We start from the raw sequence: 26,856 nt of genomic DNA on the forward strand, positions 1-26,856 counted from the left end.
CATATTCATTCAGTTGTTATGTAATATTTATAGCATTTTTGGCATACCACAATGAGACTTCTGAGGTTTCAAAATAAAAGTAATTTCTCCATTTCAAACCTTATATAATTTCAGCACTGTGACTCAGCAAGCTTTAATTTTGCATCTCATTATATATCTATTTTTGAGTGGTGCAACCACTCCAAGGAACAGCAATGTCCGTCCGTCCCTTAGAGCAGTGATACTCAACCTCAGGCCCGCGGGCCACATCAGGCCCGCGGGACCATTATGACTGGCCCACCAATGAAAATCTAAAAAAAAGAAGAAAAAAAAATCTGGAAAATGAAATAAAAATAAATAAATCTGAATGAAGAATCTTTAATTACATTATTATAAGTAATACTATTAGAGTTGTACTATTACTCGAACGAAAATAAAAGCTTGGGGGGGGGGAGATGCAATGCAAATGAAAGACATATACTGTGTATCCCTATTCCCTGACATAATTTTATAGCTAAACGGACAGAATTCTATTTTATTTGAATGATGAAACCCAGCTGCCATTAATAGTTGGAAATGGAAATGGAAATTGCGGAAATTGCGGAAATTGCGGAAATGGAAATTGCGGAAATTGTAATTGCGGAAATTGCGGAAATGGTGGAAATGGAAATTGCGGCAATTGCGGAAATGCGGAAATGGAAATTGCGGAAATTGCGGAAATGGTAATTGCGGAAATTGCGGAAATGGTGGAAATGGAAATTGAGGAAATTTAATAAAAATAAAAAATAATTATTTATATTTTTTATCCAACGATTTTGTAACCCATTTTTCACCCCTGTGTCAATCATCTAATGTGATCCTGGGCTTTACACACCCTCCACCAACCTAGTCCCCATATATGGGGAACAAGGGGAGAGCAACGGACTTGAACTCAGGCTTCCTTCATGCCTGAGTGTCCAAGTTGCTCCTTTACACCTGACAGGGTCAGGGGGGGGTTTCCCTGGTTGGACGTAGCGCGTGGAAGGAACACGTTATTCCAACCAGTTCCTTTCCCCTCCATCTGGCCAGGGGGAGGCAGTTTAGTGACCAGGATTACTGCATGTTTTTTGTGAGGGTACCTACCCTAGAGAGTTGGCTTTCTATACCCTTTGCACAGGAGGGCACTAGAGGTATTTGTTTAGCCCTAAATCATGTTGAAAATATCTACAAGCGTTCTCTCATCCCATCGAATGTCTTTGCATCCGCAAATTAAAAACACAGCAATGAGATACACCGGTGTTGTTTTTTCATCATCGCGTTCGTCATTTTAACATTTTTATTTCCTTTTGTCAAATACAGGAAGTTCATGTACAGAAGAGGAACTGGGAATTAGAGATTGAAGTAGCTGTACATTATTTACAAACAAAAAAACAAAACAAAAAGAAATCTCTGCAGGAGTTTCCTCACATAGAGGCCAAGCTCCCAAATAATAATAATAATAATTATCATAATCAACAACAAACAGATAAAAAAGGACAAACAAGTAAACACTGACTTTTGTATGCGTTTGACACCTTTTGCCTGCCACACTTTCTTTCAGAAAAAGACAGGTGTGTGTTTTTTTCTTTTCAGGCTTAAAATGCTCTTTCTTTCTCATTGTCTTTTGAAGAATGAATAGAAAGAACACACTTAGTTTAGCTTTAAATACATTTCCCCTCAATCTTTTTCTTATTAAAGCAGACAGAAATAAGGGAACATTACATAGTCTTTTCAAACCCGCCTTCCCTTGACTTCAACACTTTCTTTTTTTTTCTGCACCTGTTGGAAGTCTACATAAGCAAAGGATTGCAGGTGGGCCATTTCATGTAATACCCCCAATAAAACGTTATTCCAAAATAATGACAGCAAACAGTCCCAGCAGGGAAGGTACTTTTTTTTCTTTTCTTTTTTCAAAAATGTCCTGGTATAAATTATACAAACCCATTATTATCAATACATATTTATAGTGTTTAAATGTGTGTGTGATATGTGTGATACACGTCTGTCTGTTTGTGTGTGTGTGTGTGTGTGTGTGTGTGTGTGTGTGTGTGTGTGTGTGTGTTTGAGTGTGCGTGTGCATGTATGCATGTCCACGTATGCAGATCTCGAGAAAAATCTCTTGTAGTGCCGACGAATTCTCCATCGTCCTCTCCTGCTCCCGATAAGGTAAAGACTAGACGCCATCACCCTTTAAACATTCACAAAGATCACTGCTCCACGCTCCTCCCACATTTCTATTCAACCACTTAAACCCTCCATACTTGGTAAACTAATACTTAGTTGACTGGGGTCAGGGCTGTACTTTAACCACTTAAACCCTCTATACTTGGTAAACTAATACTTAGTTGACTGGGGTCAGGGCTGTACTTGGTCCACTCTTTTCCCCCTTCTACACCATTATCTCCTCGCCAGAAATAGCCGATCTATACAAGCTCACAACGTGTCGCAAGATCAGCTCCATTCTGCGAATGTTCCCCGCAGAATAGGGATGCTCGGGTTCAAGTGGTTAAATCAAGAGGTACTTCAAAGGGAAAGAATAATAAAACAAATTCATATCGTGATTCCATTTTTAAGTTAAAACGATTGTTTTTCCAAAACAAAAACAAACAAACTAAAAAAAAAGGGCATGGAATTAAGTTGAGGTCCAAACCACATCCTGTGCAGTTTGGTTGCAGTTGGACATCTTGGTTTCCCGAATACTGTTTCTAGAGGCCTCTCTCTCCCAAACACTGTTTGAATATCCGTGTTTAGCAGTCTCGTCATCATCAACATCATCATCTCTGTCCGTCATCCCCCACCCCAGGGGTGTCCCCGTCCCTCAGGCCTTGGCGCTCAGAGTGAGCAGCTCGATGAAGGAGTTGAAGAGGGTCTCCAGCCAGCCCTGGTTGGCCATGCACTGCTGGACCACCTCTTCCTGGCCAGGGTCCTCCGCTGCCTGTTCGATGCTGTCCGTCTGTCAACAGACCACCACACACAGTAAAATGTCCATTTAACTCTGCGCAAATAAACCGCGTAATAATACATAAGTCGGTCACAACTCGGTAGCATTTAACTTATACTGCACAGTGCAAACAGAAAACAAGGCTGAAGCTTCACGACACGTGAATCAGTGTATTCATGTGTCCGCCCTATCTATTATGGGCATTATGCCGTCGGACACCTCCAGTTCTTATAAGGGCATATCTGTGTGCCAGCCATACATAGCCTATAGATATTGTCCAGTCAGGTACTGGGGCAAAAATATACAGAAAGAGAGAATTGAGTAGGAATTTAGAGAAAGAATGCCCTGTGATGCAGAAGATACGACTGAAGTCATTGGGAGAGCCAATTTCATGTAAAACAGAAACCTCAATTATTCAAGGCATTTGGAAGAGGAAAATGGGAGTGAAAAAAAGGAAAAGTGCCTGTTAATAATGGTTAAATGAAAATGAGATACAGTACACCAAAGATGCACACAAACAGGCACACACACTCTTTTTAGACATGTTCAGCCTAAGTTAGTATGAGGCAATTCATGATTTACAGAGAGTATCGAATAAAATATTGAATTGAATAAATGTTTATGTAAATGCAGACAAAGCGATCCTGCAGAGGTCTGCTCCTTCTACAATGGGAAATGTAAATACAAACATTTATATAGGCCTATATATATTCTTTTTAGACACACTTTCAAGAGAATGGAGCTTTGACGAGGAGGGAGGCAGCAAGGACAAGCAGAGGAACAAAGGGACCTTCTGAGCACAGGGGTCACCAACATGTCCGTACACGCAATTTTTAGATTTTCTGTTTTACATTTACCATTATAATGTTCTTATTTTCATCGTAACACCCACTTACTGAATGTCAAGTCTCCAGGTTTTCTTCAGTTATTTACTACGACTCTATGGTACATTAGGAGTCCAACTAGTAGTTAGTGGTTCTCAAACGTTTTATTTGAGAACCATTTGGTTCCATTTGGTTCCATTTGAACACTCTCAGAGTTACAGACCTGTTATGGTCATTCAGGGCTACCTATTTATGTGTTTCTGGTAATATTATTGTCCACTAATTTTGTATGTCCGTGGCAAAAATGGATTGTTGACAAAAATGTCCACCACAAGCCAACATGGCGATGATCCCTATCTGAGCACGATCAGAGCGACTGGCCTTACCTCCTTCTTGCAGTGCAGGAACGTGTGATATTTGTAGTGGTGGAGGGAATGGTAGAGACTGTACACCCGGCACGTCTCCGTCGTCAGCTTCAGGTCCTGAAGATCACCGCGGACCAGGAGGAACATAAAAAGGCGTGATTTTTAGATGTTCAGTCTTACACTTGAAGAGCACAAGAGACAACAGAGCATTTCCAAAATGTAGTACATGTACAGGCCGATTCTATAAATATAAATACATTTGAGTTAAAAACATTTGCTTTAAAATAATATATTCAAAGATTTGGACCATTTTCACAAACTTTCAAAAATAGCAGATCTACAATGTTGTAGCATGGCACGAAGTGACGTGCTATGAGCTTTTATATATTGTATTATGTAAAAAGCGCTGTTTTGACCAGAAATGCTGCCTGGGATTTGGCTACTAAAGCGACTGAAAGCGTGACACCTGTGCACACACACACACACACACACACACACACACACACACACACACACACACACACACACACACACACACACACACACACACACACACACACACACACGCGCGCGTGCACTAATGAAGATGGCGCAGCCCAGGGTCTAAGCTAACAACAGATAGCCATCCGAAGCTAATGTGAGTAGCCTTTCCACTAGATCGAATCAAACACATTTATACAACTGAATAAACATAGCTAAGTATTTTGGCAGCACCGCTTCCCGACAAATAACGCAGACTACGTTTTTTAGCGGGGAAAAGGTTAATGGGGTTACAAATGGCTACATTTTCTTACATTTGTGCCCTTGCATACAGTAGTAAGCCATTATTTACACCGAAATTACCAAGTAATATGCTATTAGAATAGATCTAATAACCAGTATCATAATATAATAATAACTAAATTGCCACTAATTCGGCTGCAATTGCATTAGTCTTAAAATACAATAACAGTAGAAAAAGCACCTATTTTTGTGTCTATATTCTTGCCAGTAAAATTGCGTTGCTAGGAAACAGCTTTGGCCCATATTTCCTGTCAGCTACTCATATTCACTAATATTTAATCTGAAAAGGACTAATAATGTAATACTTATTATTATTACTATATATTTTATTTATTTGTGTAAATGTACAGGATTCAAATTAAGGTATAATTTGTTTGAAACGATGTAAACGTCACCTTATACCCAAAAGTGGTCTTTTTGGCGAGAGTATGATTAAGCTTCAGGCAGGAATGAATTGTGGGAAAGCAAACAAGGAAATAAGATATTTCCATTAAAAAAAATCCCACCATCCCCCCAAAAAACTATAAAATAAATTATGACTACAGTATTTATCATTAATTGATTTAAATACAATTTTCACAATAAGGGCTAAAATCACCCAATAATATATCATTTTGCAAGAGAAAGCTTATTTATTATTCTGGTGGTTATTCAAATGTGAGGGAATATACAGTAGGCCTACAGTATGCCACTGAAGCCATGTGCTGCTTACCTGCTGCTTGGGTGTACTCCTCTTGACCCGGTTGAGGGTTTTGCGGTTGTAACTCTCACCAGCAAGGTGCACTTTGACTGTTCCAGAGTCCAGGGCATCCGCCGTCATTTTGGGGAATATATGTAAAGGCTCCTAGGGACAGATAAGTATAGTATGCTAAAGACATTCCACATTGCAGTCACATGGCACTCAATTTGTTTTATTCTTCTGATTAAAATGTACAAATATATTCTCATGTATATGCACAATTTGGCAATAAGAAACATCAATCAATCAATTGTTAGTAAGTCAGCAAGACCTATAGAAAGGGTGGGCACAAATCTCTTCCAAAATCGAGGCCTGGACATTCTTCCTGTCCCTCTGGGGCATGTGATGACAATGTTTTTGTGGTTGTATGTGTGTATGTGCGGTTATGGACAGAATAGCGGCTTCGGATGTTATCAGATGATTTAGTCTCCTTCATCAGTCCTTATCAGCATTTTGCAAAGCAGTCCAGACATACAGTAGCATACACAGACCGGACACAGCTGGGGTCATATGATGCAACAGTGGACCACTCATCATACACATACAGTATACTGTATGTCAACTTGAGCATGCGTCTGCACGATGCTCCGTTGGTCTGACCATGCATACCAAGCCTTGGCTTGTAGCGAAGGGACAGGAGCGTTGTAATTGGCTAGTTCTGGTCCATAGCATCGCGGGACACTTATCGCATCGCCTGGAGAGACGATCGATTACTCTGTGATTATAAATTCATAACAATGTCAAACCGTAGTTGTCATTGACAACTATCGCCTGCTGGCAGTGTGCACAAGAAATATTGAACATTATCCGCCTAGTAGTTTGTGAGATTAGTGTGTGCATGAGTGCGCCTCACATGCGCACGCACGTGTACACACGTACACACGTACACACGCACACACACACACACACACACACACACACACACACCCACACACACACACACACAGGAAATCAGCCAAGAAGTGGTGTCGTCATCCAGTTCAATTAGGCCGCTGACTCCATGTGGTGATTTTTAAGGTTGGCCAAAGGGTGGCGCTACAGGAAAAGCCACAGGAATCACCAAAATCACAAGGATTCTTCTTGCTGAGCACTTACAATCTTATGACAATGCGCCCACTATATTTCAAGATACTGGAACCTAGCCTGTCATGTCCAGACTAAATATCTGGAATCTGTGGAACCTGCATTTCCAAGGTGCGGATAAAAAAATGCCTCCGGTGATAAACCCACCCCACATTTTCATACTGGTTCCTGATTGGTGCCCCACAACTTCAGCGAAATCCAATCACAACTGAGCGGAGCAAGACTAATCTGGGAGGGCAATTTTTTTCCTGGCAAACTGGAACCAGTAGTTTTCAAGATATGTTGTTTGGGATCAAAGTGGTGGATGGCTGGACAGACTGACAAACTTGTATTTAGCCACTAGTGGGGCTAAAAACAAAGAAGAAATACCAAAATGTTTAAGGACAGTGCACTACCTGGTGCTGGGCACTCATGTTGACTCTCCTCAACAGCCTCCTCTTCTGTTCGTTGAGCAGGCTGTCAATCTTCCTCATAGGCGGAAGGTATAACTCATCTAAGGCAAAAGAACATTCAGCGCATTCAGTCCTCTATCCAGCGGTCCAATGTGGTCCATACATATTGAGGTAGATGCACATTGGGACGCAGTTCTCAAGATGACAAAATAAAATAAAAAAATAACATAATGGTGCACTTTTTTAGTCAATCATTACGTTTGGGTGTCGTGAAAGTACATTATGCTTTTCAAAATGTCATCTTTTATGCCATAACTTTCTTACATAATCTTATGTTCCCCTTTAATCTGTTCTTTTAATAAATAAAAAGTCTTAAAAATGTGTGTGACTGTGAGAGTTTTATGAGGGGGGGGTGGTCTTCTCACCGTCTGTGTCCTCCAGGGCTTGGATCATGTCAGGGTCCAGGGCTGTGCTGACCAACATCTCCACGTAGCTCCTAAACATCTCCCTCATGGCACGACTGTTGATGCCACCTCGCACTGGACCTACAGTACACATGGAGACAGGGAGAAAACATGACTTCTGCAGAACATGGATCAATCTGCAATCACATTACTGTTTAACAAGTCCCAACAATAAATCAAAATCAAATCAAACTTTATTTATAGAGCACATTTACAAAGAACAGTGGTCAACCAAAGTGCTGTACAAGACCAGATAAAATAAAACAAACATACAGAGAACAAGAAACAAAAATAGCACAATATAATAACAACAAAGCAAAAGACAGATATTACACAATTTAATTTAGTCAGACAGAATTAATAGCTAGGGAGAAGAAATATGTTTGCTGCTTGTACTACACGTTAGTGACAAATAAAACCTTGATTATTGATAACTGGTGATGTTTTCATGTTTTTTCAACATTGGCAAAACAAACATATCTCGTCAGACCCTATAGCACTCTAAATCTGAACGTTTGTGAGCAAATTCTCACCTTCGTCATCGCTTGGCATGTCGGGGGAGGAGTCTGAGTCAGAGGAGGAGGGAACCTCCTTCAACCACTTCTTCCTCTTCTTGGGCGGGGGCTCGGCTTTCTCCTTCACAGCACGGGCCCTGGAGGGGCGGTCGTCCTTCTTGTCCGGACTGCTCCTCTTCTCCTCTTTCAGCCTCTCTCGGTCGCTGCCGCTTCTCCTCTCATGGGAGGCCTGACGGTTCCTCTCCTTCTCCCTTAGGCTCTCCTCTCTCTCTCTCTGTTTCTCTCTCTCCCTCTCCCGCTCACGCTGTTTCTCTCTTTCTCGTTCCTTCTCTCTTTCTCTTCGCTCCTTCTCTTTCTGCTCCCTCTCCCGCCTCTCCCGCTCCTTCTGCTCCCTCTCGTGCTCCCTCCTCTCACGCTCCTTCTGCTCCCTCTCCAGTTTCTCCTTCTCCCGCTGCTCCCTCTCCCTCCTCTCTTTCTCCTTCTGCTCTCGCTCCCTCTCCTTCTCTCGCTCCCTCCTCTCCCGTTCTCGCTGTTCTCTCTCCTTCTGCTCCCTCTCTTTCTCCTTCTCCCTCTCCCTCCTCTCCCGCTCCTTCTGCTCCCTCTCCCTCCTCTCCCTCTCCCTTTCTCTCTCCTTCTGCTCCTGTTTCTCCTTCTCCCTGCGCTCCCTCTCCTTCTCCCGTCGTTCCCTCTCTCTCGCCTCCTTCTCCTTCTGCTCTCTCTCCTGTTTCTCCTTCTCTCTCCTCTCTCTCTCCCGCTGCTCCCTCTCCTCCTTGTCCCGTTGTTCCCTCTCTTTCGCCTCCTTCTCCTTCTGCTCTCTCTCCTCCTCATCCTGTTGTTCCCTCTCCCTCTGCTCCTTTAGCTCTCTCTGCCTTTGCTCCTTTAGCTCTCTCTCCCTCTGCTCCTTCAGCTCTCTCTCCCTCTGCTCCTTCAGCTCTCTCTCCCTCTGCTCCTTCAGCTCTCTCTCCCTCTGCTCCTTCAGCTCTCTCTCCCTTTGCTCCTTTAGCTCTCTCTCCTTCTGCTCCTTCAGCTCTCTCTCCCTCTGCTCCCTTTCCTCCTTCTCCCGTTGTTCCCTCTCTCTCAGCTCCTTCACCTCCCTGTCCCTTTGCTCCTTCAACTCCCTCCCTCTCAGCTCCTTTATCTCCCTCTCCTGCTGGTCCTTCCCCTCCCTCTCTCTCTGCTCCTTCCCCTCTCTCTCTCTCTGCTCCTTCAGCTCCCTCTCTCTCTGCTCCTTCAGCTCTCTCTCCCGCTGTCGCTCCTTCTCCCTCTCTTCTCTCTCCACTCGGGGCGGTGTCTGGCTGAGCGATGGAGGCGGCGGCTTGGGAAGTGACTGCCGTCTGTCAGTGAACAAGTTAACATTTTCAATTCAAATGTATTCCTGTTTTTTTATGTTGTTGGTTTTGTTTTCTGAAACCAATAGACCACCTTACAAATACATAAATAAAATAAAAACCTAAATGTCATGTCACACACAAGTTGATATCAAGTGGTTTTATCCGAATGACAGCACGAATGTGTCACAAAAGAAAAGTAGAATGTGTGGCCATCGGGGTGCTGAAGGGGTAAAGTACTCGCCAGCCTCTGTGAAGATGTTCTCCAGTGGGAAACCATCAGGGTATTTTGTCCTACTGGTTGTTCAGCGAAGAGGGGCTGTCCCCTCATGTTTAAATAATTGATAAATCAGTCAGAACCAAGACTTTGTTAATTGATTAGTCACTTTGTATGCTTTTTTCCCATGCCATTCCATTAATTATTTCTTGAATAATGATGAGCAGATCTCTTGTAAACTTTAATTTTCAATAGCCAGTAGCCATTGTGTTCAGTTCTCAACCTCGCAAGCCTGTCTGCATGATTGTATGTTGTAAATTCTACAGATTTCTTGATTAAATCAACTACCAATAATCAACTAAATTCCTATGCCTCTTCAGTTGAGGACAGCCCTGGGGAGATGGCATGTTCTGCATGTGTACCCTATGTGTGCATCAGAGGAGACATGTACAGTTGTCTAGTCAGTGGTTATCAAATCTTTCATTTCAAGAACCCCCAAATTGATATGTATTAGGCTGCATGCAGACCCCCTCCACTTGGAAAGGTTTTGTGCCAGGGACTCTGGCTGTACTGTTGGTGGGGAGATACAGTGATATATGGTCTGAGTAGTCATTCTCATACTGTATAGGCATATTCACTGGGCCAACTTCTAGCTGGTGAAATAAATTAAATGAAATGGCTCCTCATTTTGCATATTATTGTACAGAACTGCAACTGCTAATGCTAAGTATTCAACCAATCAATCAAGATTGGTCTACATTCTCCAAAACCACATGCACCTTTCTGTTGTATAGTTCATTGTTCAAGGAGAACTGGCATATAGGAGGGGATAGCGCTCCTCAAAAATTAACTAACCTCCTCAACAATACATGCAACGACTCTGACGTCACCACTCCCCCACCCTATCTCTCCACTTCCCCTGCAATCAAAATCATAGTACTGCTGATCTATTGGGCTGCCTCCTACAGGTTTAATGTTTGTTTTTAGTTCAATGTTTGTGTTAAAAACGCCATTGACAATGAAGGGAAGATTTACGTCATCTTGTCCCTAACACAAACATTAAATGCCATTAACAATAAAGATAATTTAATGTTTGTTTTGACACTGTTTGTTTTACATCACCATTACATCCCCTAATCATAGCAACATGAGTTAGACTTTAATATATTATCGCCCCTCACTTCACACAGGTGTGATTTTTGTTACTACAACTCTATATTAATATTTCCTGGCTGTTACACATGCAGTTTGCACATTGTTCATTGCATAGATTGTTCTAGGTTTCATTTTCTTGCACCTGTTCTGGTATGTCCTACATACTGGCAATAATAGTGGTTTTGAGTTCAGCACAAGCAATTTATTTATTTATTGCCTCACAAGGTTTTGGGTTAGAATTTATTATCAGACCATGCTGCTCTCATGAGAAATAATCAAAATGACATGCCAGCTGAAAACCAAAAATAAAACTTCCCAAAGACAAACGTACCTCAGAGTAAGGCCAGGTCTATGCCAGGGTTTCCGTGAGCACACTCGAACGTAATCCTTCTTATTGACGTTCTCCAAGAACTTCACGTACAATCGCTGGTACCGCATTTTAGCATCGCCAAAGTAGCCCAGATACTGAGGGAGGAAGGGAACACAAGTCTGTATGGGAATAGCACACTGCCTTCGACATCATTTCAAATACATTTTAATTCATGTATACAAGGATAATGGCGGCGCTAAAACAATTTGGTTCTTTCTTACAGGGTTGCAGAGAGTGTGTTATCTTAAAGGAGACGTCACCTTGGGAGACTTACATTGCTGGTGGCACAGAATTGCCTTTGTCCATCTTTGATCTCTGGGCTGAACTTCTGCAGCAGTGCTTTCTGAACCCTCCAGATTGGTGGGGGCTCTCTGCCCGTCTGCAAGGCCATCTGGGAGGCAGATACATAAAGACTATATGATGAGTAACAAAGGGAAGTACTGCTGGTGGCTGAAAGCGCTAATGTCTGCTAAGTGAAAGCTAATTGCTGTTCAAATTGGCTTGCGATGACAGTCGCTAAGGTTGTATGTAACATTGCATCAGTTGCTTGTTTAATTACCACCATTAGGATAAAACATGAATCCGCAGCAATTTGTTAATGTTAATGCTTTTTGAATTATAAACTTTCAGTGGTGTAATGTGCACTGGTCCAGAGGCAGGAACTGAACTCAAAGCGTTGTTAACCAGGCGTTGTTAACCAGGCCACCCCAGTTTGCTAGATGTCAACATACTCGATATGTTTGTGACTATTAATTGATTCAGCTGCAGCATAAAGACTAAAGCATGCTAAATACATTTACGCTTTGGACTTGGTAGCAGCAGCCACCACCAGGCTCCGCCAAACTTTGTTCAACTCAACTGTCATTGCATCTCTGTATGTGTTTATAATTTTATTTTACAGACGGCACGGGTGGGCAGCCGTGTGTCCCCCTTGCCTCTGGGCCCCCACGCAGTCGCGTTGTCTGCGTCACTCTAGTAACGCCCCTGTCACGGTAAAACAATTACGATGAATTCTACACCTAACGTGGGAATGGTCGGATATTTCGGTACACTCAAAATATGAACGTAAATTGCTTGATGAATTGGGGCCAATGTGCAGAACATGATGTGAGGAGCAACCGGGATAGTCAGTACTCCCAATCTTCCGCCGTAGTCTGAAAACTCACCTCATCAGACTCCACCTTAGCCCGTAGAACTTGCCATAGCACTGGCCCTAGCCTCGACGACCTGGCATATGCATATATTCCCCCGGAAATGCTTTGTCTCTTATCTTTGAGGGCCCAATCTACACTGTAAATGTGTTAATTTACCTGTACAGACCTTAAGTGTCCATTAGTTTTTTTCCATTTGAGGCGGGATATACATAATTTAGCTTGGGCTTGGGGGTCCGTGGACCCTATGTTTAAGAAGTGCTCTATGCATTTCCAGTCATGGCAACTGGCAATCAAACTCACAAGGCGGCGCTCACCTTGAGAGTGCCGATGTCCTCCGTTCGCACCACAAACTCGTCACGCTCACGGAAGATGCCCTCGCCGCCGCTCTCGCTGTCTTCCTCCTCGCTCTCGCCGGCGATAGCGGCGTCCGACTGCTTTTTGGCCAGGTGCAGTGAGGTGAGCCGCTGGGGGGTCGGGGCATCCTCTGGCGTCGGGGGCGACGGGGGTGGGGAGGAGGATGAGGACGGCGAGGAAGACGAAGGGGAGGAAGGCGAGGCCTGTCCGACCTCCGCTTCCACCTCCGCTTCCACTTCCGCCTCCGTTTCTTCCACTTCCGCCTCCCGCTCTGCCTCCCGCTCTGCTTCCTTCTGGACCTCCTTCTGGACCTCCTGCTCTGCCTCCTGCTCGACCTCGGGCTCCTGATCCTGTTCGGAGGAGGACGGGGGAGGGGTGGCGGAGGGAGGCGGGACGGATGTGGCCGCGGGGAGGGTGGAGAGGGGCGAGGAGGGAAGGGCCGGGGGAGAGGTGGAGGGAGGCGGGGAGGCGGCTGAGGCCGCCGCCGAAGCGGCAGGTCGGTAAGGGGCTGGCTGGCGGGAGGGAGAAGGCACCGGACACTCCTCCTCCACTTCCTCCTCTTCCTCCTCCTCCTCCTCCACGTCCTGCTGCATGGGAAGCGGCGAGGGGACGGAGAGCGGAGGGAGGGGAGAGACAGAGGCGGAAGTGGGCGGTGAGGGGGAGAGGGACGGCGATGGCGAGGTAGGTGCAGGGGCCAGGGGGGGTCCCGATGGAGAATCTGAAGAGGGGGGGGGGGGGGGGGGAGGGGAGGGGGGGTATGACAAAAGGAGATCAGTTGCCTGGTAACCACTGCCAGTTTCAAATCAAGAATACTCGACATCCATGGAGATTTCTGCTATGAACATGACGCCAGAAATGATGGATGACAGACAGACACAGACAGACAGACAGACAGACAGACAGACAGACACGGACAGACAGACAGACAGACACGAACAGACAGACAGACAGACAGACAGACAGACAGACAGACAGACCACCTTCAACTTTGAGAACATCCAGCATCTGAAAAGCAGACATCCCTCTGTCCTCCTCCTCCTCCTCTTCTTCTTCTTCATCTTCCTCGTCGTCGTCATCAATGTCTCTGTCCTGCTGCTTCACATTCTGCTCATCCACCTGTCTCAGCGTCTCCTCCTCATCCTCTGCACCCTCGCCCGCCTCCTGCTCCTCCTCTCGCTGTTCTTCCTCCCTCTCCTCCGCCTCTTCCGCGTCCGATGGCAGCGAGCAGGCCTCTGGCTCCTCCTCCTCCTCGCGGCTCGGTGTTGAGTGTCGCTGCGCGTAGGCCTGCGCCTCGCCCTCCTCCTCCTCCTCCTCGCCGTCCTCGTCCGCGAGGAGCAGGGGCGGCGTGTGGGGGAGGGGCGGGCTGAGGGGCGGGGCCTGTGGGGTGACCGGGGGCGAGGGTGTGCAGGGCGGAGCCTGGTCCACGGCGGCCGCCATGGCGGCTGCCAGCGAGTGCGGCGTGTCGTAGAGGGCGGAGATGGCCGAGGAGATGCTCTTCTGCAGGTCCTGGTTCTTGCTGACCGAGTCCTCCTCGTCCGAGGAGAAGGAGGGCAGCGTCTCCAGGTTCCTCTTCAGCTCCTCGTCCAGCCGCTTGCAGGGGCTTGGGCAGCCGCTCAGCCCCAGGCCGCCTGCCTCGCCCACGCCATACGTGGCCTGTTGCTGCTGCTGGGGCGGGGGCGGAGGGGACAGGTGCCTGATGCCACCCTTCAGAGAGGACGAGGGGTCCCCCGTCTCCTCGTCTTCCCCGGCGTCGGGGCCGGACCCTAGGTCCCCCGGCTGCTTCTTGCCCGTCTTGAGAAAATCCAGGAAGGAGGCCATGAAGCCGGGTTTGAGCTCGGGGGTTTTGTCGTCCACCTGGGAGCAGAAGCCAACAGTACAGGATGAGGGGCTCACATAGGGGAAAGGGGGCCGACCCCCACATAGTGGAGGCAGAAAACCGTTAAGGGCCGTGTTCACCAAGACGTTTTTTCTTTTTCTTTTTTAGCACAGCATATTAAAAACTCCGGCAGCGAGACGAGACACTGAACGTTTGTAAGAGCGTGACGAGGAATTTGCGCTCGCACGTTTATTCACGTGTGCAGTTTTATCTGCTTGCCGAGAGCTGAAATAGTTTCAACTCAGGCGTTTTGAAGTATTTTTAGGCGAGTGCCAGGTGTTTTCAGCTGGGGAGAAACGCTTTAGTGGACACATGGCCTTACTATTCACAAAATAACAAACAGTAATTTCATCTTTGCTTTGTTATATATTTTTTCAGTTTGAACAGAATTGGCATTATGTGTGTCACTGATGATGATGTTTTCTTTTTATCCCTTGACAATGGAGGTTGTAGTAACCCTAAAGAAACAGCAGGGGGCAGCTGAGGGCTCTTCATTGAAATTGAGTAACCGTGGCAACAGCTACCCTGGCAACAGTCTTCTCCTCTCCTCTCTCCCTTTCTCTCTTTTGTCAGTCAGAAAGAGCTGGCTGTCAATCATCACTACTCTCCGGCTTCGCCCTCTATTGGCAGCTGACGTGCACAGACCTCAAATATTTTTATTTATTTAAGCTTAGGCTTCTCAATGTGACAAATATGTCGCCATATCAGTTACCTCAAATTGCCTGATTTAATTTAAGAATGGCAAAACAAACTGCAACTTCATGGGGTTTCTGTCTCCCTGTGGGGTGCCTATAGGCACCTAAGGGGTGAACAAGGCAGAGCATGTGTTGCTTTCTCTACCACAAAAGAAGGACCTCAGTCCAGAGAATATATGAGCCATGAATAATAAATGGTCCTCTGGGTTACATGTAGTTATGTGGAGGGATTACACCAACTTACAGAACCAGAGAGTTTCTGCATAGTAGCCCAGGCTTCTGGATTCAGTTCCTCATCCATCTCTCTCTCCCACATCATCTGGGACAACATCAAAAGAAAGCTAGTTTCAACAACCCGGACGTGATAGTGAAGTGGGATCAAAGGTGAAGTGACAATAGTTTTTTTAGGTCATCTGGAAGAAAGGTGCCTCCTGGACGTCTAGTACAAGACGTTTTCCTTCTAAGAGTTAATGACGGAGAGACGAGAGTCACAGAATGCTGAATGCTATTGTCTCTCAAGACCCAATTTGAGAAGGAAAATATAATAATGATTACTGATGACATGAACCTCTGTCAGTTGCAGACTGACATGGCCCTTCATTTCACAGGCCATTTTCATAGTGTATCCTGTCTTCACTCTCTGTTTCTTAGACATGTCTATTAAGCACAATCCAGACCTTCAGCATTCATGTGTAGGTAGTCTATAGTCAAACACACATCTACTCACTCACATTCACCAGCATTTGTTAAGGAACTATTAATTGACCAAGTGCAATTTCAAATATACAAGGCAAGATTTGGGCACCTGTTTTGGTTGCCAATCCAATCACTTCTCTCAGCAATCAATTGAAGAACACGACTATGTGCTATGTGTATCTATGTGCTGAAATCAACCCCAGATAGCATATCCATATGTATATTAAGAACTTGAGGAAAGAGTTTTAAAATTTGTATTGTGGCATAAAATAAAGGGTCTTAGACTAATATTTTTTGTTTGTTTGTTTGTTTCAAACTCACTTGGAAGATAATTCAGTTTTCTTTGCAAGTATAGTCCTATGAAAAAGACGCCTGCTGACTTTTACATAATATTGTATAATTTGAATAATTAGCATAGTCAAACTTGTATTGGTATTGTATTTCTTGGCAAGTTAAAGTGTCAGCTTCCTGAAACTTTGAAAATGTAAATACTTTCCAGTAACTGATGATCAAATTTACACTTCAAATAATACCTTTTTTATCTCACACCAAAGACAAGCTCAGCATGTATCATGGAGAAGCAGTTAAAGACAGAAGAAGCTCATATGTCAGTCCAGCTAATGAGCAAAACAATGATACAGTATACTTGCTGTCAACATCTCAACATAAATATACTGCCTGGTACCTTGGAAATGCATAATACCAGACATTTTAATATGATTAGAAATTGAGATACCGTATTCAAATTTCTTTCATTGATGATTTAGCTGTCCTAATAATTTTAGGACCGCTCTTTGCCTCCCCCCTCTTGTAGCAAAATCTCAAATGCAGCCACTCACCTCCTGAGCTGCTTTCTGCTGCTGCTGTTTCATCATCTTGTTCTGCGACTGGCTCAGGTCAGTCCTGTTCATGTCCATTCCGGCGGGAGGCCCTGGACTCAGCCCTAGCGTTGGCGCTGAGCCCACCGAGCCGTCCGACAGTGCAGGCTCAGTGCTGGACAGGGAGTCTGTCCTCATCATGGAATCTGATGGAGGCATCGAGGGGATGGGCAGTTTGATCTACAAGTGAGAGGTTCATATGAGAAGGAGATGAAGAGGAGGATAAAGATACGTGAATCGAGCAAATCAAAACAACTAGCTCATTTAGCACACTAGGAAGAAAGGTAATCTTTGTGATATTTCTGGTAGAAGCTTTGCAAAGGAGAGACAAGTCAAACCCAAAATATGATTTATGGTACCATCCATTGTTACCTTGATTGGCCTGATGGGCTCATGATGTTGCGGCTGCTGGGCCGGCTGTTGCTGGGGCTGTTGCTGTTGCTGGTGGGCGTAGGACATGTGCTGCTGTTGATGCTGAGGATGGGGGTGCTGCTGCTGTTGCTGCGTTGCTTGTGGGTGGTGTTGGTGCGAGTGCTGTTGAAGGTGTTGCTGTGGGTGGAACTGCTGTTGTGAATGTTGCTGCTGCTGCTGTTGTTGTTGTTGGTACGGGAGGCTCTGCATTTTGTTCATGTCTCGATGCATCTCCACCATACCTTCCTCTTTCCTCCCCCGCCCACGGCCCCGACCACGACCCCTCCTAGTCTCTCCGCCTACCGATCCCATCAGCCCTCGGCAGTAAGGGGGTTCCGGAAGAGGACGGATGCGTGGTCGCCCTCTCGGTCGTGGCGGACCATCGCGTTTGGGTTTGCTGGGCTTTCTACCTCTTTTCTTGGGGCCGTCGTGGGGAAGGAGCTGCGGAGGGGGTCCGAGGGAAGAGTACCCTGAGGGGTGGCAGAAGTCCATGTCGCCCATCATTGGACTGAGGCTACCCACTCCAGCGGTCCCCACAGACTTTCTACAACTAGACACCAAGTCAGGCAACAGGTCAGGCAGGCGGCGGCTGTTGAGACGAATATCCGCTGGGACGTCAGCCTTGTCCTCGTCGTCCTCAAACTCATACTCCTGCGCATATGTTTTCTTTGCCTGGGGCTGTGGCTCCCTCCGTTGCTTCAGCAAGTGAAAGGAGCTGGTCTTCAGTAGTTTTTTGGGCCGAGAGGAGCAGAAGATAGGGGAGGTCAGGCCACCAGTTCCTGAACTTCCGCCCACTCCAGCAGCTCCCATCATTTTGTTGCCTGAGCCATCCCCGGGGACGCCTGGACCAGTCATTCCCATCCCCTGGGTTTGGGACTGGATGAGACCGAGCTGCTCTGTGTTCACAGTGGAGGGGAGTTCATGGGTCTTCAGAGAGTCTAGGTCTAAGTGCATGTTCCCATTTCCTGTCTCTGGCAGGCTGTGGCAGTACTGTCCATACCCTTGATCGCTGTGGTGACCCATCATATCATAACCACCTCCTCCACCCCCTGCTTTCAAGCTCTCCATGCCCTCCTGCCCCTGCCCACGTCCCTGGGGAATGTCCTCTTGAACTGCCTGTCCTGCCCCGGCATCTCCTGCACAGCTTGACTTGTAATCATCTGAGCAGAACATGTCCTCCATTCCTGGGAAGAAAGATCGGTCTTCGTCCTGTAACAGAGAATCTGGGAAACAGATGGAGGTTAGTGGTACGAATCTCTGCTGTTGCTGCTGTTGTTGTTGTTGCTGCTGCTGAGTCTGGCTTTGGCCTGCTTTTCCCGCGGGGCTCACAGTGTCAAACTGGTGCTCTTTGAGCTGATCCAACTGCGAGTGGGAGAGCTGAGGCTCAGGGTCCCTTGCCTGTTGCTGTTGTTGTTGTTGCTGTTGCTGCTGCTGCTGTTGTTGCTGCTGCTGCGGAGCACTCATGTTGGGGGCCATCTGGTGGGCGTGCGGGTGGCCAATGTGGGGGTGTGAGAGCTGGTGGTGAGGATGCGCTTGCTGTTGGTGGTGAGCATGGGGGTGGCCGTGGGGCTGAGGCTGGTTGAGGTGGTGCAGGTGGGAGGGGGCGGACAAACCCAAGTCAGGTTCAGAGAGGAAGTCATGGAGCTCTGAGGCGGCCTGCTGTGGATGGTGTGACTGATGGTGTGGCGGGAGCCTATGCTGCTGCTGTCGCCGTCTGTCTCCACCCCCTCCATCCCCTCCTCCGCTCCGCTCTGGAGCACCTCCACTTTCCCTGCTGTTGGCCCGGGAGAGGGATCGCTCCAGCATGTCCAGCGGGGACACCGAGTTCTGGCTTCCCTGGCTCTGATCTCTTGGCTGGGTTCCGCGGCCATAGTGGGCCTCCATAGCCCGGGACTGGAGTTGAAGTTGCAGCTGAGAGGACTGGCTCTGAGAATGGGGGTCCACCCCTCCAGGCCCTGCCCCGCCAGCTGACCCCATCATGGCCTGTTGATTCATGGGGTGCTGCTGCTGCTGTGGCTGCTGTGAGGCGGCTTGATGGGGGTCCATCTTGTTCTGTGTGGTATGGGACAGGACGGATTGGAGCATGTGGGGCTGCTGTGGTTGGTCTGGGGGGGAATCCATTAGGGACAGGGAGGCTTGGCTTTGCCGAGCCTGCTGCTGCACATCGGGAGTCTTTCGCAGGTAGGGTATGTCCGTGGCATCTGGGGGTTTCTTGAGTTCCATGTGAGGGTGGCCGTGGGAGTGGGAGTGCGGGTGGCCGTGTTGGGAGTGCTGGGAGTGCTGAGAGTGTTGAGAGTGCTGAGAGTGCTGGGAGTGCTGGGAATGTTGGGAGTGCTGGGCATGTTGCGAGTGCTGTGAGTGCTGGGCATGTTGCTGAGCGTGTGTGGGCACGTGTGAGGCGTGAAGCGGGTGTTGTGAGTGTGATTGCTGTGCGTAAGGATCTCCCCTCCCGTAGTGGACCACCGACCCAAGGGAGTCATGCTGTTGTTGGTGGGGGTGTGCGGTGTGTGGATGGGGGTGGGGGTGTGGGTGTGAGAGAGAGTCCGTTCCCCCTCTTCCCCCACCACTGCCTGACCCTGACATGGATCGTTCAGCCTTGGCCTGTTGTTGTTGCTGTTTCTTCAGAGACATCTCCAGCTGACTGTCCAAACCAGCACCGACTGTTCCAGGAGCTGTGCTGTTGGTGGCACTGTTGGTGCGGATAACACTCTGAAGGTGATAGCGCTCCTCGGACACCTTGTTCATGTCATAGGCCAGGCCCTTGGCACCGCCGTCCCTGGCCTGAGGGAGAGACTGGGACGGTTGCCCAGGGGGCGGCTGTGGGTGGTGCTGGGACGGGTGGGGAGCTGGGCTCTGGGCATGCAGTAAGTGTTGGATCAGAAAATCGTCATCGTCATCCTCTTCTTCATCTTGCGAGCGTTCGACTCCCAGCATGTCGGTTTCTGATTTTTGCTTGGGTGGCGTGGGGTGGTAGGACTGGTTCTGGGTTGTCCGGGCATCAGGGTAACCTTGTGGGGAGGACATGAAGGCAGAGGAGAGGTATTTGTTGCCCCCTGCACCTCCAGGGGACTGTGCAGGGCGGGCAGGTGCAGGAGAGTGCAACCCAGGTCGAATGATGGCAGAGTTGCTGGACGGGGAAGGGCTAGAGTCAGGCAGGTGGTATGAACTGCTGCCCCCGTTACCAACGCTGGCAGCCCCGCCTCCAGATCCTGCGGACACGGCTCCAGCGCCAGCTGACCCGGGTCCTGGGCCAGCCCCACTTCCAGCTGACCCTCCAGTGCCTCCATATCCCAAGGAAGGACTACCTGCCCCTCCAAGAGACGCAGGCAGTGAGCCAAAACTCGAGTCCGTTCCGTAAACCACTTCTGCAGAGAAGGAGCGCCCCCCTGCCCCCATGTTTCCATAGCCCTTCCCCGCAGTGCCTGCATTTCCGGAGCTCAGGTCCTGGGCCTGTGGTGAACTGAAGCCCCCATAAGGTTGGGACATGTGTGAGGAGGGAGGCTGGTTGGGTGAGTAGGACTGGGCCTGCTGCTGCTGCTGGGGAGGGGTCTGGCCTGGTAGGCCTGCGTTGGACTTGACGTTGGTGACAGGAGAGCCATAGCTGGACATGCAAGTTTTGGGAGTGGGCTGTTGGACGGGGGTTGAGGACACCACTGGAGGAGGTGGCGGTGGTGGGGGTACCGACAGGGGTGGCGGTTGCTGCCGAGAGGGCGCTGATGATGACCCAGTGGTGGCGTTAGAATTAGCGGAGGAGGAAGAGGTGGAGGAGGAGGCAGATGAGGCTGAGGGTGGGGTGTGAGGGGTGCGGGAGGAGGAGGAGGCTGAGCCAGAGGAGGAGTAGCCGCTGCTGGAGCTGGAACTCTTAGCTCCCTTGGACACCGAAGAGGAGGGGGCAGAGGAGGTGGTGGAGGAGGTGTAGGGCGTCTGGATAATGGGCCGGTAGGGCTGTGGCTCGGCCCGCGGAGAGGGCTTCGGATCAGAGGAAGGGCTTTGCTCCCCCAGGGGGCTACAAGATAGTCCTCCATGCCGGTGGTGTGTGGCTATTTGCTGGTAGCCTGACACGCCTCCACAGCTGAGGTAGTGCTGCAGGGGGTGCGGCGACGGCGAGGACAGCTGCGACGGGGCCGGTGAGGTGCGTTGGTAGTGCTTGATCACACTGTCCTGGCGGGGGATGGCCCTCTCCTGGGGAGCCTGGGACTGAGGCTGAGGAGGGGCTGGGGGCGGTGGGGCCGGCGTGGGCGAAAACATGGAGGCGTTATAGAGTTGGGAGGACTGCTCCTGGAGTTGGGAGGACAGCAAATTAAACTGGGGAGGGGGCAAGTGACGACTGGCAGAGCTGGTGGGGACTTGCGACTGGGGTGGTCCCGTGGGGTCCTGCGCGCTGCGGTATGCAGCGGCTGCACTCTGTGACGAGAGCAGGCGGTCGAAGCCCAGGCTAGACTGGGAGGGAGTCTTGATGTGGAGCAAGGGGTCGTGGGGCGAGAGCAGGCCATTGGACGTCGGGCTGAAAGTGGGCGTGTCCTGGAGGGAAAGCGAGGGAGTGAATGAACGTCCAGAGAAGGAAGCGGGGTGCTGGTAGGCAGAGAGGGCAGAGGATGATGGGAAGGAGCCTGAGCCAGGGAGGGCTCCTGAGATGAAGAGCTCAGCTGGGGCTGGCGTGTGCATTGCTATAGGACACAGAAAGGGAAAGGAGGTAGGGAAGGGGGTATAAGGCGTCATAAAATGACATCATATAGTGAATTTAAAACAAATGACTAATGACCTCAATTGCTTGATTGATGCTAGCAACTGACCAAGATATGAAGACCATACCTTGTTCTCATGTTTTTGTTACTTAGCCTTGTTTTTCTTGACCACAATGGTAAGTATGTAATTTAGATAGCATGTTATTTATACATATGCTGGGTTCATTGTTTACCTGGCATCCTATATTTTCAAAGTTCAGATTATCATTTTGATAGTATGTTTAGACTGATCTTACATGGTTTACCTGTGATCCTAAATTCCGGAGGCCCTGTTTTTCGTTGCATTCTACTGTATGGATGTGATTAGCTTGCTTATTGTAAGTCACTCTGGATAAGAGCGTCTGCTAAATGCCTAAATTGTAAAAATGTATCTCTCGTACAGCCATATCTGTTTTTACATATTTTTATTTATTATGGATTACGGTATCTATTTTTTCCAAGTAAATTGGAATGTCCACCTTAATCCATTTTGGGCGGGAACCCCTTTTGGTGTTAGCATTACGTTATGCTTTAGCTATTGAAAAATAGCAGATCTACAAGCTCATAGTGCACCACCGAGTGGCGCGCTACGAGCTCGTAGGTCTGCTATTTTTGAAAGATCGAAGAAGACTGACATATTTAGAATTTAGAATCTGATCTCAGGTCAGAATGGGTTACACTCACCGGTCTGCCAAGATGGTGTGCGAAACTGTGAGAGGAGGGAGGAGGCAGACTGAGGCTGAGGACCACGCGACTCAAGTGCAGAAATGAGATTCATGACGGACGGGTCCGGGCCTGAGGGACTGGCATGGTGGAGGCCCGTGTCAAACAGCCCGGACAGTCCTGCAGGGACATGAGGGGACGGGAGACACAAGAACACCAGATAGACGTTACTCAACAACATACAATATCCACCACAAGCTCACAATGCACTGCAGATCGGCTATGTTCGCAAAGAGATTTGGTGTATAGGGAAAACACAAGGGACCATATGGTGTCCCTGGGGGGAGTGTAGTTAGTGTAGTATTATATAGGGTTTACGAGGGTATTGGCCAGTAGCATGAGAACACACTTTCATGTGCTACAGTTAAATAAGAAGAAACGTGAAAAGCATACAATGTACATACAATGCAATGCATGCATGTTTGAAAAAGTATTTCTGGCATACCATTAAACCATGCAAAGCGTGGGTCTTTTGAAAAGAAGAACATATTCGATTAAAACGGCAACAGTATGTTGGCTTGTTACAGCTGCACATCATGCAAAAAGGATGCATTTTTGAATTAATATTTAGCAAATACATTATTTTATTACACCTAGTCAATCTAACCATGAAAAGTGCTTGGCTATTTAAAAAAACAAAATGTATACAGTATTTGTACATTCATAACTACACTATATATTTTTTATAAATTGTACAAACTTGTACGTTCACATTCATTTTTTTCCATTTTTTTAAACATTCATTTTAATGGCTGGGTATGTACTCCTGGTCAAAACAGTGGTCTATGTTCTGGTATGTATTAATATTTGTCTGCAATATAATAGCCGTATGATACGCTTATTGAGCTCTGGAATGAAATTCTCCTTTTAGAGGGAGTGCTTTCTGGTATAGACTAATAACTACCGTTACCAAGCAACAACTTTTGAATCAGAACTGATATTGCCAGGGCCACAACACAACCTTAGAAAGCCTTACCAAGACTCCGCCCAGCTGCTCCCCATGCCCCACCCTGTCCAGAGCTTCCTGGGTGGTGATTGGTTGCATATCCCTGCAGGGGGTGGGGTGTGCCATACGCCTGGCGGTGGAGAAGCTCTGCGTCTGGGTGGGAGGACCTGGAACTCCCATACACCAGGCTGAGGACGGATGGTCAGACAGACAGACAGACAGACAGACAGACAGACAGACAGACAGACAGACAGACAGACAGACAGACAGACAGACAGACAGACAGACAGACAGACAGACAGACAGACAGACAGACAGACAGACAGACAGACAGATAGACAGACAGAGGTTTTTAGTTTTAGTTTCATTTATGGCCAAAAGGCTGCTAGCTGTACTTTGGATTTCACTCCAAGTTCTTTGCTGATTTGTCAAAGCCATGAATTTCAGCAGTATCCCCTACTGTCACACATTATATAAAACTTATCGGAGACAGTCTGGTGAGACAAATGGCAGATTTAACATGGTATCACAGTGGTTTGGGTGATCTTCAGTGCAATCTCAATTCTCTGCATTTGCATCCGGATTTTTCGCATATTAGCAATCCAATATCCCTGGATCCCTGTTAATGAAAGACGTACGGGGGTCCTAGAAATGTCCTTCCCTTTGCCTACAAGCACAACATGTCATACCATGACACATTGAGAGATTGCAGATTGGTTATTTTCGCTACAGTTGTGACGGTGCCTTGAGATTTTGACTTGCTAATTGGTGTGCTTTACAATATACCACTCTTTAACAATTTAGTATGCTGTACAAATATGGTATACTGCACTCATAATACAAGGGTGAAGGGTCCATTAGTTTGGAATACAAAATACCACGGTAGAGTTCAATATTAAAAGCGAGTCACTGATTAAATCTAGCTGAAAGAATTAATTAAAAAAGTAATGCGGGCAGATTCAGACATATGTAGGTCTACAACAAATATGTATTCATATACAGGTACATCAAACCAATCATCTTCAAAGCCTTCACTTCCATAATACTATATAAATATGGAGATTCCAGGCAAGTGAAATAATACGCCATCAGTGTTAATATGATTTCAGGAAAACAAAATGGTAATGCAAACTGAGCTAGCAGCTAAGATGTCTGTCCATCATGGAAGAACAGGTGTAAGAGAACCCTGCAGCACCACTGTGTTCTATTATCCACTTCAGATTAGAACGTTGTTCTACAATCTAAGTATACTAAAGAATACAGTACATAAGTCATACACATTGATGAGGGGATTTGTTTACTTCAGCACACACTGGACCAAATAATCCAATCAGCACTATGCATACTGCAAGTGTTGGAAGTATATATGAAGAGTGCAATCTAAATTGAAAGAGTAGATAGTAACCTAAGGCAACCCGGTGGCTTACCTTTAGTAAGTGCAAAAAAATAATAAAAAAACATGCTACATTTTTCTCTTTGATGAACTTGGTGTCCATAATAATGTTTAATCGTGTTGATTCTATACAAGGCTGATTATAACTATATATACTTTGGATCTGCAGCAAAGTTGAGTTCACATCCTATACACAACAAATCAAATTGCATATGCAAGACCTTTTTACTGATTTTGGCCTATATGCATGTGGCAGGCAACCTGTGTCCATTACTGGTTTGGCTTGACATCATAGGTGCAAGGTGAGGCCCCACACGTTCTTCTTGATAAAGGCATAGAGGGAGATTAATGTTCACCATCTCCTCCACCGTGTTAGCGTGTGCCGCTCTGACTCAGCCTTTTCCTGTGTGTGTGTGTGTGTGTGCACGCGTGCATGTGTGTGCATGTGGATAGGGTGCATGTGTGCCTGCAACCCTTCGTACGTGCGTCATGCGTGCATGTGCTCTGAATCAGTGAGACAGTGTACCCCATTTCTGACTACGCTGGCAGACTCTATAGAGAATACATTTTACAGAGTGTCATGAGTCTCACTCTCGCTCATTCTCACATGTACAAATATACACACACACACACACACACACACACACACACTGTACTGTTTCCATGCTTTAACGAACTGTCTTGACAGGACTTTGCCCTCATCAGCTATCTTATATTTCTTGGATAACTTCTTGGATAACTTCAGTTATCTGTGTTTTGACATAGTCACGTTTTCAAATGCACCCGACAGCGCTATCTTTTCCATTTCATTATTTCTTCACCATTTGACTGCAGTGAACACACCTGCAGTAGCAGTTGCAGGGAGAGTGAGGACCAAAACAACATGCTGTTGGGCTCCGTTGTGCATGTGCCACATATGGCTAGACCACAAGCCCTGCCATCAAATGTGGCTGATGGCCTGTGCTGCAGGTCATCGTTTTTTCTTGCATACAAAGATGCAAAATAAATTGAAAAAATAATGAAAAAAAGAAACAACTACACATTTGTAGTAATGGAGCACACAGAGTGATGATGGTATTCGCTTTGCGTCTTATCTCAGAGGTTAGCAGTCATCTCACTGTGTCCGGTCTAGAGTTCACTGTAGGCTGTAATTGTAAGCGGTGTGGTTTTGGGTGAGACAATAATCCATGGCAATAGGGAGGCGCTGTCAGCTCCTTGTGCCCGACCGATGCGCTCAAATGCCATGTGGACAGAGATTTCAGAACTAAGATGAGAAGGTTACGATGACACCAAATCCACTGAGAGTCACACCGATTTGTTGAAATTAATCAATGTAAGGTCCCTTGTTCAGGGCTGATTTGTTCTACTGCTGCAAATTCAGCTTGTTGTTCCTCACCACAGTTCCCACTGTTTATAACGTCTCCTTTCCTCGCTTCCTTCTCGTGCTCCCTCTCCTCCTCGCCTCTTTTCTCAAAGTGATGAAGGAGGACAGGGGGAAAAAATGTTAATCGACCTTCAGTCTCTAGATCCAATTAGTCATTCAATTCTTTTATCCACTGTTTTACCTGCCCTTTCGTTGCCTATATGTTCTTGCTATCGGCAGCACATACCATCCTTTTTTGACCTAAATCTCTGTGCCAAAATCAATTCTGTCTTTCTATCCTTCTGTCACAGGATTGCACTGCAGTCCTCACAACTGAAAGTAGGCTCTAATTAGGACGGGAGGTTCCGGTAATTGGTTATTAACTACTGCTCCAATACTGAAGCTTTGTTCACTTGATGGATCTTAACAGGTCAATGGGTGGTGATATAGCGAGCGAGGTGGGTTTTGTG

The 26,856-nt window shown here is 47.0% G+C and overlaps 1 protein-coding gene across 1 annotated transcript in view; it reads right to left on the bottom strand.

The window, feature by feature from the left end:
• Positions 1–1,290: 1,290 nt before the first annotated feature.
• prr12b (proline rich 12b) overlaps positions 1,291–26,856 on the bottom strand; it is a 32,711-nt gene continuing 7,145 nt past the window's right edge. Inside the window, exons 2-17 of the mRNA XM_080777093.1 lie at positions 23,661–23,818; positions 22,646–22,804; positions 17,199–21,904; positions 16,788–17,006; positions 15,497–15,571; positions 13,662–14,535; positions 12,642–13,399; positions 11,448–11,564; positions 11,135–11,268; positions 9,284–9,437; positions 8,122–8,695; positions 7,550–7,669; positions 7,128–7,225; positions 5,623–5,754; positions 4,149–4,244; positions 1,291–2,950 (exon numbers count right to left, since the gene is read on the bottom strand). Of these exons, the coding sequence (XP_080633219.1) occupies positions 2,816–2,950; positions 4,149–4,244; positions 5,623–5,754; positions 7,128–7,225; positions 7,550–7,669; positions 8,122–8,695; positions 9,284–9,437; positions 11,135–11,268; positions 11,448–11,564; positions 12,642–13,399; positions 13,662–14,535; positions 15,497–15,571; positions 16,788–17,006; positions 17,199–21,904; positions 22,646–22,804; positions 23,661–23,818 (8,509 nt within the window). The 3' untranslated portion in view covers positions 1,291–2,815. The remainder of the gene's footprint in view (positions 2,951–4,148; positions 4,245–5,622; positions 5,755–7,127; positions 7,226–7,549; positions 7,670–8,121; positions 8,696–9,283; positions 9,438–11,134; positions 11,269–11,447; positions 11,565–12,641; positions 13,400–13,661; positions 14,536–15,496; positions 15,572–16,787; positions 17,007–17,198; positions 21,905–22,645; positions 22,805–23,660; positions 23,819–26,856) is intronic.

Source organism: Protomyctophum bolini (genome assembly GCF_963924005.1).
Source record: "Protomyctophum bolini genome assembly, chromosome: 11".
Lineage (NCBI taxonomy): Eukaryota > Metazoa > Chordata > Actinopteri > Myctophiformes > Myctophidae > Protomyctophum > Protomyctophum bolini.